The 14,815-nt window shown below is 40.1% G+C and overlaps 2 protein-coding genes across 2 annotated transcripts; one reads left to right on the forward strand and one right to left on the reverse strand.

Annotated features, from left to right (window-relative positions):
• The first annotated feature begins 9,868 nt into the window (after positions 1 to 9,868).
• Positions 9,869 to 12,121, forward strand: LOC148561323 (protein MAINTENANCE OF MERISTEMS-like). The gene is made up of 3 exons (XM_088490740.1): positions 9,869 to 10,536; positions 10,653 to 10,740; positions 10,838 to 12,121. The coding sequence occupies exons 1-3, from the start codon at positions 9,869 to 9,871 to the stop codon at positions 12,119 to 12,121; spliced, it is 2,040 nt and encodes a 679-aa protein (XP_088346866.1).
• Positions 12,122 to 12,291: 170 nt separating this feature from the next.
• Positions 12,292 to 14,815, reverse strand: LOC148561324 (uncharacterized). The gene is made up of 5 exons (XM_088490742.1): positions 14,336 to 14,815; positions 14,159 to 14,248; positions 13,272 to 13,588; positions 12,552 to 12,746; positions 12,292 to 12,352 (listed from the first exon to the last, which is right to left on the reverse strand). Exons 1-5 carry the CDS (start codon positions 14,813 to 14,815, stop codon positions 12,292 to 12,294), a joined length of 1,143 nt encoding a protein of 380 aa, XP_088346868.1.

Here is a 14,815-nt window from a genome sequence, read left to right on the forward strand (position 1 = left end):
GTAATAAGTGGCTCATTTTTTTCTATATGCCACCAGAGTGTGAGTTGTGCTTGATTATGGGATACAATGGTGTTAGACACATGTGTGAGATAGAAGTTTCTAAACAATGACAGGAAAAAATCGAATCGTCCGATTCCTTTGTTAAAAACCAATTGGAAGGTCCGATTAGTATTTTTTTTTTTTTTGAAAATGAATTTGGAGGGTCCGAATTGCTTGTTTTTTAATTTGGCTAATATTAGTCGGTGGAAAACTACAAATCGAACTGTCCGTTTTCCCTTCTCTTATCGCACCATTCGATTTCAGTTGACCTAACATCACACTCCAATAAAACTTACATGCATCCCATACGTGTGGCCTATTCCACCAACAGCGCCATATGAAAATTAAAAAACGGTAATAAGTTAGGGTGGATTACTGGTTGGCCTTTCAAATCAGATCTTTGCTGTCTTTGATTTGATGCTAGTGTGGAAGCTGGCCAACCCACTAAAGCTAGATAACGTTGTGAAGTTTGGAGATCACAGAAAGTGATAATATAATTGTGTAGTTTGTCCTTTCAGTATTTTTATTTTGTTTTGTTAAAGCTATGTGTTTTTGGTTTGGTCAACGAGAAAGAATTGGGTGGGTTTAATGTTGGTCAAGATCTGAAGACTATAAGGCTATAGTTTAGAATATAGTGTGTCCATATTTAAATTTTAAAAGGTACTGTAGTCATGCAGACATAATTGATAGCATATTTATTCAACATTTGTCTTTACATGCTATGGGCGGGCTCATTCAACAATCCAAAAAGTCTCGCGCTCTTGATTGGTTTTGGAAAACCGAATAGAAAAGGAATACAAATATACAATAGAGATTATGGCGCTAATGCTGAATCTTTAGCTATAATTATCGATCTGCTTGCAGCCTTACGGTTATAACATAGTGTTATGCAGATTATTTAATAATTAACGCAAAGATGAACTTTGAACATTTGCAAAGGTTAGTATTTGGCGGCCAAATTTACTCCTCTTGTAAGTACAAGTTTTATGTGCATCAAAATCTCTATTTTGTCAATAATAAAAAAAGAATTTTGTAGAAATAAAATAAAAAAATAAACTAATTTTACTTGAATAAATTTTAATATAAAGAATATTTTACAGAATTTCAAAATGTCTAGACATACAAAAAAAACCTTTCACAGAATTTTGAAAAATTTGGGAATAACTAAAAACAAAGTTTGACAAAATGCAAGTTACAATAAATGAAATTGAATGAATAAAAATTGCATAAATGTAAAGTATAGAATTGTAAAGAACAGCAAAAGGAAATAGAAGGAAATTTATAGAAAACTGAGTTTCAGAAAATCGCTGAAAATGTGAGATTTGTGTGAGTATATTTTTGAAATAAATTTTTAACCTTTTTCTCTTCGTGAAACCTTAATTTAGACCAACAAGGCCAATTGTTTGACAACACATCATCACTCGAATGGTTATCAAAATATAACTGTTTGCGCCTAATCTTTTCTCATATTGCATGCCTTTCGATTAAATATTCTTCGACGTACATTCCTTGACAACCACCTCTCGATCACGTCCAAGTTATTCTTATTTTTTATTTTTTTCGACATCAACAACCATATTTGATCTGGTAACAAAATTCCCCCTTGAATCAATAGTTTAGTTTAATCAAGTAATGAACTTGCATATCTTGATCATGTCCATTGAATGCGTGTCATATTATTCTCGTTCTCCCTTCTCTTTGTGCTTTTTTCTCTCTTCAAATGTTTCAACTTTCACTTTTACTGTCTATAAATACTCTTTTGACTTGCATTTCCTACATTCAACTTATTGCACAAATTCTTTAGATTCTTTTCTCTAACCCCTGCATCCGCATATCCCTTTTTCCTTTTCACTTTAAATTGCAAAAACTAATCTTCTCAAAACCCAAACTTTTCCAGCACTGTAACACGGATGCTATTACTGTAGCTTTCAAGCTACCGCTTCTCTTTATGAAAACCCAAGTAACTCATAAAATCTCATATTTCATTTTTTTTTTAAAGAAAGAGCTCAACACACATGTGGAACATTACAGACAAACAAACATAACAGTCGTACAACTCCTATGTCATCTCCGGCATTACCATCAACAACACGAGTTATTTATAACACCATTCTGTGGCATATGAAAAGGATTGTTCCACGCAGTCTCTAATTCCTGTTGTCTTGTTGTGAAAAATGACATCATTTCTGCGTAACCATATAGTCCATATCACTGAGAAAAAACCAACTAGCCAATACTTGCGTACCTCTTTCCTCATTAACACAGATCTCCAACTCTCAAATTGCTCTTTCACAATTCTGGGGATAATCCACTCCTGTCCAAACGCCGAGGCCCAAGCACACCACACCTGCCAAGAGTACTCACAGGTAATAAACAGATGTTGTATATTTTCAGTATCTTTCTTACATAACATGCACATAGTGTCATTCTGCTGTAGGATCCCCAATCTATTCAGCCGATCTTTAGTATTGACTCTGCCTACCAAAACGAACCAAGAGAAAAATTCCACTTGTGGCGGAACTAGGTCTTTCCAAATTTTCTTAGTGAACCTATATCTCAGTAGCTCCTCGTCCAAAGACTCCCCCTGCAAAGTCTGCACAAATGAGTTAGTAAAAACGCCTTCCTTGTCAAATTTCCACACCACTCTATCTTGCACTTCTGCTATCAATCTAATAGATTGCAATACTTGAAGCATCTGGTCTAGTGTCTCTGTTTCCCATTGGCGTAATCCTCTTCTCCATTGGAAGTGCCACACCCACTCTAACCCATTCCAGAACCCACAGTCCCCAATTACTGATCCTTTTTTGTTTGAAATCAAGAAGAGTCTCGGAAAGGAGTCTTTCAGCTTTCCCACTTGGAGCCATGTATCCTCCCAAAATCTGGTGGATCTACCATCCCCTACTTGGATAGCAAGGCCATCAATCATCTTTTTACTTACATGTTGCTCCCCTATTTGTAGTTGACATATGTCTCTCCATGGACCACCTCTTTTTGGCAATTTCTACGATAACAGAAGGTGATTTGGATTCAAGTTGTTACAGGAGCACACAATCTTCTTCCATAGAGGACATTCCTCCTTTGAGAACCGCCACCACCATTTAAACAGTAAAGCAACATTACTGTATTCATATTTGTTTACATTCATTTTATTTCGAAGTCCAATGTATTCATATTTGTATTCTACTGTTCAAAAATCGAATTAAAAGATTCACTTGTTGACAATGTATCTTCTCTACTGCCCTAATCATTATCTAAAAATAAAAAATTTAATTTCAAACTAGCTAGTATGATATTCAAGAATCTTTGCTTCTCTTTTACTTTTAGATCAACTCCTCAAGTAAACAACTTCAACTATTTTCTTTTATATAGACATGCATATAAAACAGGAACTTAAGCATCCAAGAAAGAAAAAGAAATACTTGGAGATACTCCTAGTACTAATCTTAGAGTTTTGTCGAGGTATTTGGATACCATCATCGAAGAACCTGTCAACCTCACTAATAAGGATAAAGTCCTAATTCCTTTTGCTATCGAAGATCAGATACACTACTTTCTTGGTCCTTTATAACCTCCCGCTCGATCGATAAAGTCCTGCCCTTTTCCCATCTTTGCCAGATTAGGATCTTTTTATCAAAGATAACATATATATGTCCCCATTTGATGATGACACCCATTAGTTTCTAGATAATCCCAAGATGTCTTTCAAAAAATGCAAGTTTCCTCAAATGATTTAACCGGATTGAATCATACAAAAAAGATTTCTAGTCTCTTAAGGGAATATATGACCTCCTTCCATTGTCCCAATATCACCTTACTACCCATCATTGATTGGTGAGACACTCTATTTCTAGAATCAAACCACTAACAATTTGCATCTTCCCTATGGAATGGTTTGTCTGACATTATTTAATGTAGCTGCTATTCTGGATTCTCTCTGATTAGGACCAATATTACCTTTGGGTTGAAGCCACAGAAGGAATATGAAATTAATTGGAAGAAACCATCTCGTGGGGAGCTCGTTAAAAACAATATGGAACAAGATGATGAACCTGTCACTAATGAAGAACATGTAGCTTTCCTATGTTTTTGGTTAAACAGTGTAGTTTTTGTTCATGCAGTGTGACTATGCAAAAACTTTACCAACCTTTGGCTACGCTTATTTATGAAAACGCATCAAGCTATTGCCTGGCCAAACTTCTCTTAGGAGACTTATATAATGAATTAGGCCAAATGGTCAAGAGGCCACGTAATCGAGCTCCACTCAGGAGGTCCTCTTTGAGTTTTTTCAACTATGATTAAATATTGTCTTTGAAAAGTTCATGATTGTCGAAGGAGTACCCCTTGCCACAAAACAGAGGATTGAGGGCAATAGGTTGTCGATACTTAAACCAAATTCTCTGGTACTACTATAAGAGATTTGTTTTGGAAAGTTTTCACTAAATTTCACAATTCCAAATATTTTCAAAATGAGGATATCCATTTTATTCCTTTTATTGAGCATAAATGTGGCCCGACTTGGTTTCAGCTTCGAGGATCTCTAGATTTACAAATGATAGAATTCAGCGACATGTCAATAACACTTGGGTTAATTATGTGGATATTCAAGTACTTGTTACTGACTTTCCAGTATATAAGAAAGATGAATATCGAGTAATTCTCCATGAACCTCACTTGGTTTCTCGAAAAATAGGATTTTCTCAGGCTTTAACAGCTCTCTTTGGGTAAAAAAATCTAGTTAACTTGGCAGACAGATTTACCATTCCATGAGCTGACTATGATCCTGTCGACTTTGTCTCAAGCTATTATATGACCAAATCTTTCCTCATTTGGTGGCAAAAATATTACTCACGATATGATCAAAATCTAGAACAAATTTTGCGAGGAATAATGAAAGTCTCCTCTGAGATGATTGAGAAGCCTGCTATCAAAGCAACTTCAAAGTGCAAAGCAGATACTTCTAAACCTTCCAAGAAAAGAATTAAAGTGTCAAAAGCATCATCCACAACTTCAATTTAGCTGAGGTAAGTAAGAAAGCTTTGAAGATCTAAATTTAGCTGAGGCTTGGAATGCCAAGTAAACCTTTGTAATTTGGTCCTCTTTTATATTCTAGTTATTTTTAGTACTTTCATTTTCATTAAATGTTTTGTTCTAATGTTTTAAAACACTTTAAATACTTGCCATTAATCGACTTCATCTCTTTTCCTGTATCAGCATCTTTGACTATTTGGTAAAGACCTTCCCAACTTGATGACCATTTACCAAACGTCTTCGATTTCTTTTCAAAAGGTAAAACAACCTTTATTACCAATTCACCAATTTGGAAAACCTTATTCTTCACGCGTCTATTATAACTATTAGATATACTTTCTTTCTATCAAATAATATTATGTAATGCAATTAAACGCTCATTGTCTAATTCATTTAATTCATCAAACATTGCGTAAATTCTCTTCGACAGGTAAATCCTCTTGTTTCATCATCCTTATAGTATTTAAGTTAATTTCTAATGGTAATACAACATCGTGACCATAAACTAACTCGCAAGAGAATGTATTACCCCCGCGGCAAATTTTGATAAACTCACAATACTTGACTTAAAGTTTCATGCCAATTACGATATTTGCAACCAACATGCTTTTTTAAAAATTTATTATGATTTTATTTGCTGCCTCTACTTGACCATTTACTTGTGCATAATAAGGTGTCATCATAACCAATTTTATATCCCTAGAAGCTGCAAAATTAGTTATCTGTTGACCAACAAACATAATTCCTTGATCAATACTTATCGTTTGAGAAATACCAAATCGATAAATTATATTTTCGCCAATAAAGTTGATAACAACACTTTGTGTCACATCGACTAAAGCAATGGCCTCCACCCATTTGGTAAAATAACCAATTGGTACCAAAATGTATCTTTGACTTTTTGACGATGATGGATGGATCAAATCAATTAAGTCAAAAGCCCATCATTAAAATGGCCATGGCTTGATAGTCGAATACAAGTCTAACGTTGGCACATGCTGTATTATCCTACGTTTTTGAAATTCCAAACAAGTTTTGACATATTCAATGCAATCTTTCACCATAATTGGTCAAAACACTTGATCACGTAAAGGACTCATTTCATTCTCTCTCTCCAAATTGATGTGCTCTATATATCCCCTCATGAACCTCACCATGGGCAATCATAGCCTCGAATTTACTTTGGCATCTCATAATATTCCCATCAATACTCTTATGTAAATCATCTCCCAACATCACAAAATTCATCGACTGCAACTTTAACCTTTGATCAATTTGTGTATCAGGGTTCTTTAAATATGAAGTAATTGGTTTTCTCCAATCATTATCATCCCAATCATCTATAATCATCACTTTTCTTTTCCCAATTAGCAGTAGGATTTGTTGTATCTTTGCCAATTTTTTTACGGTATAAGGAGAAATTTATATTTTGAAATAATTTGGTCTAACTCATTTGTCTCTTCATTTAAAATCCTTAGTATATGAATTAAAGACACATGTTGAAATGATACCAATACTTCCATGCTGTCATAAATACTTTTGCAATACTTCACTAGCACATTTAAATTCCTTTGACAATTGCTTCGGTACCAATTGGGAGTCTTCCAATATTTTGACATCTTGTATTTCCTTGTTAATTAGTATTTCTAAATCTAATATGAAATTCATATTCAGCCACATTATTAGAACAAGTGTACTTTAATAAGAATAAAAATCTCGATGGGATATCATTTGGTGATATAATCAAAACACTCACACCATCACCATCCTTATTGATAAAATTGTGAAAGAATAGGAAAAGAAGAGAGGAAGAATATTATACTTTATATTTTTTGATTGATTGAATTTGAATTGAATTGTATATAGTAAACCATGAGGGTAAAACTAAATATATATAGAGCATTGTCCTATGAAAGATAAAAGCAAATAAAAATAAGATAAAAACAACTAAAGATAAGATAAAGAAAAGATAAGATAAGATAATAAAGACTAAAATTGTAATTGAATTTATGTATTCTGTTGGGCTGAATTTGTAAACTACGAGACTTCTTTATTGTTGTCATGAGATAAGATGGAAGAGTAGTTTAATACTTATATTTTGACCCATCAAAATATAACTTTCATAACTTAACCTAAATATATTTGCCTCATGGTTATTTAGGTTATCTACTTGATTGACCAAAAAATCTACCATCACTTGCCTTTTAACATCTTTGGCAAGGACATATTGCAAATGCAAACCATATTCAGTCAAAGCAAGTATTTATTTACCAATTCGACCACGCATAATTTGATAAGACAGTATATATTTCACAAGGTCTGTTTTTGAAATGACTTTAACAATGTTGGCAACTATATAGCACATAAATTTAGTGCAAGCAAAATAAAACGACATACAATTTTTCGACAGGTGAATATCAAAATTCGATATCAAATAAAACCCTACTTAAATAATATATCGATTGTTCATTATCTGCTTCATCATCTTGTGGTAGCATGTACCTGATTGTAGTTGTTGAAGCTGCAATATATAATTTCAGATGTTCTAATGGTTGAAACGTTGCCATAACAAAAGCATCTATTTGTAAGATAATTTTTAATTGAATCAAATGCTTAGGTATTGTGATTTATCTTTTAACTTTACTAAAAGTTCGAAGATTCGAGTCTGAACAAATAAATTTTAACAATAAAAGAAATTGTATAAATAAAACAAATGAAACTGAAACGAATAAAAATTGTATAAATATAAAGTACAGAATTATAAAGAACAATAAAATAAAATAGAAAAAAATTTACAAAAAACTAATTCAAAACTAAATCTCGAAAAGTAGTTGGAGATGTAAGATTTGTGTGAGTGTCTTTTTAAAAGTGAAAACTCAGGTGCAGTTGATTTCACGTAAAGTTAATAACTGAGAGCCATTAGATAATTTGATTTATTTGATTAAATTTTTATTTAAAGACTCTCAACTATCAACTTCACCTAAAGTCGACTACACCTAATTTTCACCTTTTTTAAAATAAATTTTTCCTTAATTTATAAACCAACAGGATCAATTGTTTGATAACACGTTGTCATTCGAACAGTTATCAAAATATAACTATTCGCGCCTAATCTTTTCTCATATTGCATGCCTTTCGATTAAGTACTCTTGGACATTTCGACGCACATACCCGGCTCATCCTTAAACGCTCCTTGCTAAGTATGGAGTGCTGCACACCTTGTAAATTCGTAAATCTGAACTCTTCATTTATTATATTTTATTTGAATGGTCTGGATTTAAAAAGGTAACCTGTTAATCAGGTTAATCATTTTTGATAAGTTTTAGATTTTTTTTTGTAAGTCTCAGGTATTGGGCTGAAGTTCAAAATAAAAAAATAGTATATAAATATTAAAAATAACATGCCTGTAAAAAAAATTATTGAATTTTAGAATTAAAATAAATAATACATAAAAAAATAATATTAAATATATATTATGTATATAATATTAAAATTTAAATAAATTTTGTTTTGTGTGAAATAAAATTATAATATTAAATATAAACACAATGCTAAAAAATTTGTATATATATATATATATATAATTTTGTTTTGTGTGAAATAAAATTATAATATTAAATATAAACACAATGCTAAAAAATTTGTATATATATATATGGGGCAAAAAACTAGAATAAGCCAAGGCAAGAAATGTGTAACATAAATACGCCAAAGTGAAAATCGTTTCAGCAATAAGCCAAACGTGAATTTTATGTAATTCGAACCAGGGTGGTTCGAATTAGGTGAAGAGGAGCTTTGTGTGTAATTCGAACCAATGTGGTTCGAACTACTAACCCAAGTAATTCGAACTCCTCTAGTTCGAACTATAGCCAATTGTGCAACGTATGTAATTCGAACCAGGCTGGTTCGAATTAGGAGTGATTCGGCTATATAAGGAGTTCGAATCACCCTCATTCGAACTATTATTCCTTCCCCCTACCCCACCAAATCTCAGAGAAAACGACCCAGATTCTCTCCGAGGAAGACCTGAACGGAATACTCTGCTGATGGGGGACGATCCGGCACGGTTATATCGCTTGGACGGAGTCGCTCATATAGCCGGGGTCATCAACGACGAGGTTAGTACGGAAATATTTTTGATTATAGCGGTATTTGTGACTTAGTAGTTTTGCATGTGGGTTAGATGGTGGTATATGTTAGTGGTTTATGTAGGTGGTTTATGTTAGTGGTTTAAGTTAGCGGTTTAAGTTAGTGGTTTATGTTAGTGGTTTAGGTTGGTGGTTTAGGGTAGTGGTTTATGTTTGTGGTTTAAGTTAGTGGTTTAAGTTAGTGGTTTTTGTTAGTGGTTTATTTTGGTGGTTTATGTTACCGGTTTTTGTGAGTGGTTTATGCAAGCGGTTTATTTGAGTGGTTTAGGGTAGGTGGTTTTCGTTAGTGGTTTTATGTTGGTGATTTGTTTGACTTGTTTGATTGTAGTTGTTTTACGCTAGATATTTTATGTAAACCGGTTTAGTTAAGGTTTTTCTTGTTAGTGGATCTCGTTAAGCCGGTTTATGTTAACGGCTTAGTTGTGCGGTATATGGGTTTGTTTTCCAGTTGCTTATCTTTCATGTAATGTTATGCGGTTTTATTTAGCAGAATGGTTTGTTGATGATTTATCGCGTTGCTTACGGTTGTGGTTGGTTTTTAAGCTGGTTTTAACTATGCGGTTCATTACTACTCGCAGCCCCAGCGATGCATTAGGAGCATGCGGCGGCAGCAGGGCATGCGACTTGATGATAGATACGTTCCGTACTTGCAGATGGCAGGTCTATACCATCTTGCAAGGTTGAACAACCGATGGTTCCGCCTAGACGAGGCCCTTGTCAGTGCATTCGTGGAGCGATGGCGTCCCGAGACGCACACGTTTCATATGCCGTTCGGAGAGTGCACTATCACACTCCAGGACGTGGCATACCAGCTAGGTTTGCCAGTGGACGGCCGTTACGTGAGCGGGTGCCTGTCAGAGTTCCATATATACATCGAGGGTGGCCGTCCAGCCTGGGTCTGGTTCCAGGAGTTGCTCGGAGTTATACCTCCTCCTAGTCAGGTTCAGAAGTACGCCGTGAACTGCAGCTGGTTTCAGGAGACTTTTGGCGAGTGCCCGGAGGATGCAGATGAGGAGACTGTGCGCCGATATGCCCGTGCGTACATCATGATGTTGTTGGGCACGCAGCTGTTTGCGGACAAGTCCGGGAACCGGATTCACATCAGATGGCTTCCGTACATAGCGAGGCTGGAGGAGCTGGGTACCTACAGCTGGGGTTCTGCAGCACTGGCTTGGTTGTACCGTTGCATGTGCCGAGTGGCGAACAGACATGTCGTCAAGTTAGCCGGCCCGCTTCAGCTACTTCAGTCTTGGATCTTTTGGCGCTTTCCTCGGTTTAGGCCTGCAGGATATGAGACGTTCAGCTGGCCGTTGGCCTCGAGGTACTCGAAACGGCCTTATCTGTTTCAATTTTACACACATCACTGCATTTCATTAATAGTCTATTGCATACTCTAAACACATATTTCAGTTGATGTAACACATGTGTATGTTGCAGATGGTCAGGTTACAACCCTTCCGGGAGCGAAAAGGGTCCTAGAGTGGCGATGTGGAGGCTCAGGATAGACCGGTTACAGGACAGGGAGGTGAGTATGCAAGTTAACAAGTGTCGTATTATAAGCAAGCTTTTCTATTTGGTTCCAACAGTTGCCCTAACAAGAATGGCTTCCTTGTGTTGTGCAGTTCATATGGATGCCGTACAGTAGCCCCGACGTACTTCAGGTTTTGCATCCGGAGGTTTTGGAGCCTCGGCATATGGCGTTGTGGCGCTCTGTGACCGCGCTGATCTACTTTGCTGTCATAGAGTGGCATCAGATAGATCGTGTTCTTCCGCAGTTTGGAGGGGTTCAGCCCCCTCCGCTTTCCGCCCTGAACATCGACTTTCTGATGTCCAAGGACGGTAGAGGTGGCGATCGGTGGTTCCCGTGTTATTTGGAGAAGTGGCATCTCTACTGGGACTCTCGTCAGGAGAGTGTGCTGAGGTTCGACGTTGTTGCCGACCCCGGACCATCGCATGAGTTCCTTGATTGGTGGAGTCAGCATGGGAAGAGGTTCTTGTCTCCGGACACGCAGCTGGGGGATCCTAGAGCAGTTCCGGTTCCAGTTGAGGCGTCACAGCGAGGTCCGGGGCGAGTTCCTGACATGGATCGTCCTGAGGACGTGCTGGACAGGCGTAGGGTTGAGAGGAGGATGGGTGTGGGGACACGGCGGAGCCAGCGTGAGTTTAGGTGGCCTGATCATGGTATGGACGATGATCACGACGCCGGTCCAGTTAGAGGCGGACGACGAGCCCAGGGAGGTTGGGCGAGGGGGCATGCTGACCGTGGGGACGACGACGATCATCAGCATGGGCCCGTTGGCGGGGGTGGTTCAGGGGCTGTTGCAGCTGCGGGTACTAGTACACACGATGGCGGTCATGGGGGTGAGTGGTATGGTACAGGGATGGGTGACGGGGCTGACACGGGTGACGCTGGACTTGGATCGGGCCCTCTTGGACATTACTTCGTTGGTGTGCCAGCCGATGACCAGCCTGAGCAGGGGGGTACACCTTGGGTTATCCCGGGATCACAATGGTCAGACTTTATTGGGTTCGAGACGCTTGTTGGGGACTTCGGGAGTCCACGCTTCCTAGAGGATATCAGCGCCATCATGCAGGGGGACGTCACTCCCCGCAGTGGTGGTCAGAGCTCAGGCACACAGGCCCCGTTAGATGTTGATCTGAATGAGCCTCCATCGTCATCCGGTGGTCAGCAGTTCTGTCTCGGAGGTACCCCTCCATCCGCCTTCACCGCTGCATCACAGTCTGTCGCAGGGGTGGCTGCGGCACCCCTGCATGTTGCGCCACCTGCACAGCCTGCCCCGCAGGAGGATGGGGATGACATCGAGGATGAGGAGCCGTTTATCCGCCGAGGTCAGAGGGCACGGGTAGCCCGTCGCTGTGGTACTGGATCGCATCTGTTTAGATGATGCACGTTTCATGTATTTTTTTCCTATGGTTCAATCGTGTATGATAACGATATGTACTTTCCTTGTTATGTTGTAGTCTATTTACCTATGTTATTTGTTATTTGTGTTGTGGGACATTGACTATTTATAATCATCGAATCATGAAACAGTTTAGTGTTTACCTTTGCATATTAAAATTTGTATCGACGGAACTTGTAGCAGTATTCATAATGAAAGACAATATATTCATTACTACTCACAACAATCAAAGTACAATGTATAAAGATCAAACAGTTACATACGTGCTAAGACATTGCATCTAACAGGAAAACTAAAATGTAAATAATACTAACACTAACTACATTCCCACTAATGGCGTCCTGCCTGAGACGATCCTCCAACCTGTGGGCAACAACGTCGTGTGTGTCCGGGTTGGCGACATAGGCCGCACCTCTTTGGCCGATTCGGATCTGCCTCGTCCATATTCATCCGTATCCTTGTGGATCTAGGACGACCCTCTCTCGCACGCCTCCTGTCAGGGTCCGGAATCACCGTGGGCCCGTCGTAAGGTGGCCAGAAGCCCTCCGAGATCGGAGGTGTGAATCCCATCCGATACACACTGAACACCGAGCTAATCTGATAGACGCTGTGAACGTAAGAGGTCCAGGTGAGCCGTGAGTAGGCACAGCATGCAAGTGCGTGCTGACACGGGAAATGAAGCGCCTGGAAGTACCCGCAGTCACATGTCCGCGATGCAAGCGATACTCTGTAGGTACCCAAGGAGAAAGAACCAGTCGGAGTGGTCTCTGCTACGGTGAACTCGGAGTTATCCCGGTCATACAACGTCACCGTGAAGCACCTGGCCGTCTTCAAGTTGGCCTCAATACACTTCACCAAATGCTGACTGAATTGTTGTCCGGTTCCCATCTGCGCCTCAGCCTCCCTCCCCTTGCGAACAAAGAGTTCCGCAAGCCTACAATATGTTGCCTTCACCAGGGATGCTACAGGGAGATTTCTGACCCCCTTGAGGATTGAATTCACACACTCGGAGATGTTCGTCGTCATGTGACCAAATCTCCGACCCTCATCACGATGCTGAGTCCACAAGGAGTAGTCAATCCGGTTCGCCCAGTCACACATCGCCGGGTCTTCAGACCGAAGAATATCAAACCAGTAATCAAATTCAACCTCGGTCTTCGCATACGCCGCATTGACTAGTAGCCTCCTAGCATCTTTGCCCTTGAAGGTAAGGGCAAAATTAGCCGCTACGTGTCGTACGCAGAATGCACGGTACGCAGATGGCGGTAACCAACCTCCGTCAGGGGCCTCAAGCGCAGCCTTGATACCGTTGTGCCTGTCCGATATAATCAGCAGACCGGGCTGCGGGGTCACGTGCTCTCGAAGGTGCGAGAGAAAGAATGTCCAGGACTCTGCATTCTCACCCTCCACCAGGGCGAATGCGACTGGTAGAATGTTGGAGTTCCCGTCCTGTGCAATCGCGATGAGCAACGTTCCCCCATACTTCCCATACAGATGTGTGCCGTCAATGCTGACTAGCGGCTTGTAATGACGGAATGCCTCGATGCACGGAGGGAAAGTCCAGAAAAGTCTGTGGAAATACGCTTGAGACTCGTCCACCTGTCCTCCAACTCGAACCGGGCTCGTTCTGAGGACCGCAACACTTCCAGGCATCGTCAGCTGGACACCCAACACCCACCTAGGGATGTCGTTGTATGACTCATCCTAGTCACCGTAGATGAGGGCAATAGCCTTCTGCTTTGCCATCCATACCCTCCTGTAAGTCGGCCTAAAACCAAAGTGCGCTGCCGTGGCGTTTAGGAGCACCTTTATACTCACGGATGCGTCAGCCCTAACCATTGGCATAATGAACGCCGAAATCACATGATAATCCAAACTCCTGTGGTCGCTAGAGATGGATGTGGCCAGGCAAGTGTGAGGTCCGTTGTACCGTTTGACCTCCCAAAGACCCTTGCGCTTCCGGAGACTCAGTCGAATCAACCATGTGCACCCATTCCCAAACTCGGAACACTTGCCCACATGCCTGCGGTGATCGGACTCCAGCACCTTGTACTGTACCCCTCGCCGGATGCTGTAACTCTTCACACTTAGCAGGGCCTCGTCTTTATCCTGGAATTGCTGACCAACCTGGAACTCTGTCAGACCAGCAGTCCCTTTCGCATCTCTAGCTCCGAATCCAATAGCGTGCCCTAAAACCCCCTCATGCCTCATGGCGTCCAAGTCCGATGAGGAAAAATGTGGTGGATACTGCTGTGTGCTAGAACTAGAACCACCGCCCGCCAATGCAGGACCAGTCGCTCCAACCTCGTCACCGCTGTCATCCTCAATCGTATCCGGCTCGACGTCGTCCTCATCTGCATCACCCAAGACTCCGTCTTCGACGCCAACCGGTGGAACGCCCTCTAAAGCGTTCGGCATAATATCAAAGGATCCTGCATCGTCGCCTACGCCGTCATTCAGATCAACAGCAAAAGACGGGGAGGCGACAAGTTGGACCGTTGGCTCGTACACTGGGACGGAGGAAGAAGCCACGGCAGCCCTGGAACTGGAGCCAGCTGCCGTGGCTACATTGGTGGTATTCCGGTTGGAACCCCCTGAGCTGGATACCACATCAATCAGCTTTGCGAGCAACTCTGCTGTCCTCACCTCCGGAAACTGCCTCCGACAAAGAAACAT

Source organism: Arachis ipaensis, chromosome B6 (assembly GCF_059453495.1).
Source record: "Arachis ipaensis isolate K30076 ecotype BB chromosome B6, ASM5945349v1, whole genome shotgun sequence".
Taxonomy (NCBI): domain Eukaryota; kingdom Viridiplantae; phylum Streptophyta; class Magnoliopsida; order Fabales; family Fabaceae; genus Arachis; species Arachis ipaensis.